The 2,408-nt window shown below is 37.7% G+C and overlaps 1 protein-coding gene across 1 annotated transcript; it reads left to right on the forward strand.

The window, feature by feature from the left end:
* Positions 1-384: 384 nt before the first annotated feature.
* Positions 385-1,177, forward strand: LOC121749777 (peptidyl-prolyl cis-trans isomerase). The gene has a single exon (XM_042144407.1). It carries the CDS (start codon positions 457-459, stop codon positions 970-972), a length of 516 nt encoding a protein of 171 aa, XP_042000341.1. The 5' UTR covers positions 385-456; the 3' UTR covers positions 973-1,177.
* Positions 1,178-2,408: the final 1,231 nt, after the last annotated feature.

The following is a 2,408-nucleotide window of genomic DNA, read 5'->3' on the forward strand; positions in this document are numbered from 1 at the left end:
ATGATTTTATTCCTAAAATACTCAACCTTTTCCCATTTAGATAATATTCGAAAATCGAAATGAAATCAACTTCAAAAATAAAATAAAATCAATTTCAAAAATAAAATTATAGTAGTATGATTATGGAATAGAGCAATAATTACCATTTTTCAATAAAAGAAAAAAGAAATGAGAAAATGTGTAGCGGCAGATATTTTTCGCATATGCTCACGTGATCCCTCATCCCAATCAACAAAACCCTAAACTTAACCATGGTAAAAAATATAACTAAACCCACCTACAACAGCTCCTCTCACGATTTCGCCACGTGTCATGATCCGACGGTCTCAGTTTCCTCTGCCATGGATAATCTCTCTCGCCTTGCCCTATATAACCCTCACACAATCACTCCAAACCCTAACACAGGGAGAACTTCTTCACTCATCTAGAAAATTTCTCAACCAAAATTATAATCAAATGGCAAACCCTAAGGTTTTCTTCGACATGACCGTCGGTGGTGCCCCTGCCGGCCGGATCGTGATGGAGCTCTTCGCGGACGTGGTGCCGAAGACAGCGGAGAACTTCCGCGCTCTGTGCACCGGCGAGAAGGGCAACGGCCGCTCCGGAAAGCCTCTCCACTACAAAGGATCGTCGTTCCACCGCGTGATCCCCAACTTCATGTGCCAGGGCGGCGACTTCACCGCTGGGAACGGCACCGGCGGCGAATCCATCTACGGCGCAAAATTCGCCGATGAAAACTTCGTGAAGAAGCACACCGGCCCCGGCATCCTCTCCATGGCCAACGCTGGCCCCGGGACCAACGGATCTCAGTTCTTCATCTGCACCGCCAAGACCGAGTGGCTCGATGGCAAGCACGTTGTGTTCGGGCAGGTCGTGGAGGGTTACGACGTCGTCAAGGCGATCGAGAAGGTTGGATCCGGCGGCGGAAGGTGCTCTAAGCCCGTCGTTGTCGCTGATTGCGGTCAACTCTAGATCCATCTCGTGATGATCTGTTATCATATAGATCTGATGATGATCTATCGTTTTAATTTCGTTGCTTTCTGTTATCTGAATCAAGTTTGTTCGATGCTTCTGTTTGGGATTATGAGAGGTTGTTCCGAGTGAGATTAACCTCTTTTTTAACTATGGTTTTGGATCTGAACTTCTCTTCTCAATAAGATTCGATTTCCATGTCAAATTTCAGTATTTCATCTCGTTATTTTTCTGGTTTATTAATTTCTCTTAATATCTGCTAAATCTTGGATGTTTACTTGAATATTGTTATTGATGAAGTATGTGATGTTTTGTACTCCCTCCGTCCCGTGCTACTCGCACGTTTGCTTTTTGGCTCGTCACAAAGTCCTTACACTATTTATAATTTAAGTTAGAATTAATGCATTTAATTAATATGTTAGTTTAAGTTAAGAGCTCTTTTATTAAGTGATGTCTCATTACACCTAAAATTCTTTTTTAATTACACAAAAAAATCAATCACAAATTTACGGCCTAAAATAAAAAGTGCGAGTAGCATGGGACGGAGGGAGTATTTGTTGGCTATTTTCATTTTTCGCAATTGTTTATTTGTTTAAAGTTATGGATATTCAACCTTAAATTACGAGATTAATTGTATTGTTATATTCAACTAATAACTTGGATTCAAAGTTGATAAATTGATTTAGTGAGCTCAGTAAATTGTAAGGTAATTTTAGTTGATAAAAAAAAGTTGGGTGACGTGATGGGGAAGATGATTTGGTTTAGGAGTTGATTCAGTAAGCCGGGGTGATTTTCTCCTGTCGTTATTTGGTGTAGATTGGCCCCCACTATTTATGCATTAATTTATTTATTAAATAATTTTCTGGCCACAATTAATGTGTTTTAATGTGGTAGACGGTTCTCGAATACACGGGATGACTTACTGTAATTAATTTATAGAATGTGATTTATTCGTACATGCTTACTGTTAAATACTTAATAAAATATTTTTATTTGTTTTAGTATGTGTGAATTTTATAAAGTATTTGCTTCTCTATATGCTTCCCTTGAAACTAACAAATGTTTATACTCCCCATAATAAATAGTTAAAGTCGAAAGAAAATAATGTAAAAGAGAAAATAACATAAAAAAAATTCGGATTCTATTACTATTTATGGTAAAAGTGAACTGTGACTTCTATTTGCGGACGGACTAAAATGAAAAAATGGGACTCCTATTCTCGAACAGAGGGAGTATATAAATGTAGAATCCATGTTCCACTATTTTTTCACTTTATTTTTCATTATATTTCTTAAAATTCGTGTAAGAACAAAGTGGACAATATTTGAGAGATGGAGGGAGCACGTCGCATAAGTTTGATTTTGTTCGAGTATTTGTGAATTTTATACAGTATTTGCATTTCTATATGCTTCTCTTGAAACTCACAAATGTTTATA

The sequence above is a fragment of the Salvia splendens genome, chromosome 9, assembly GCF_004379255.2.
Source record: "Salvia splendens isolate huo1 chromosome 9, SspV2, whole genome shotgun sequence".
Taxonomy (NCBI): domain Eukaryota; kingdom Viridiplantae; phylum Streptophyta; class Magnoliopsida; order Lamiales; family Lamiaceae; genus Salvia; species Salvia splendens.

Excerpts from the sequence above, each read along its gene's own strand:
- LOC121749777 (XM_042144407.1), top strand. The coding sequence starts at position 457 with ATGGCAAACCCTAAGGTTTTCTTCGACATGACCGTCGGTGGTGCCCCT.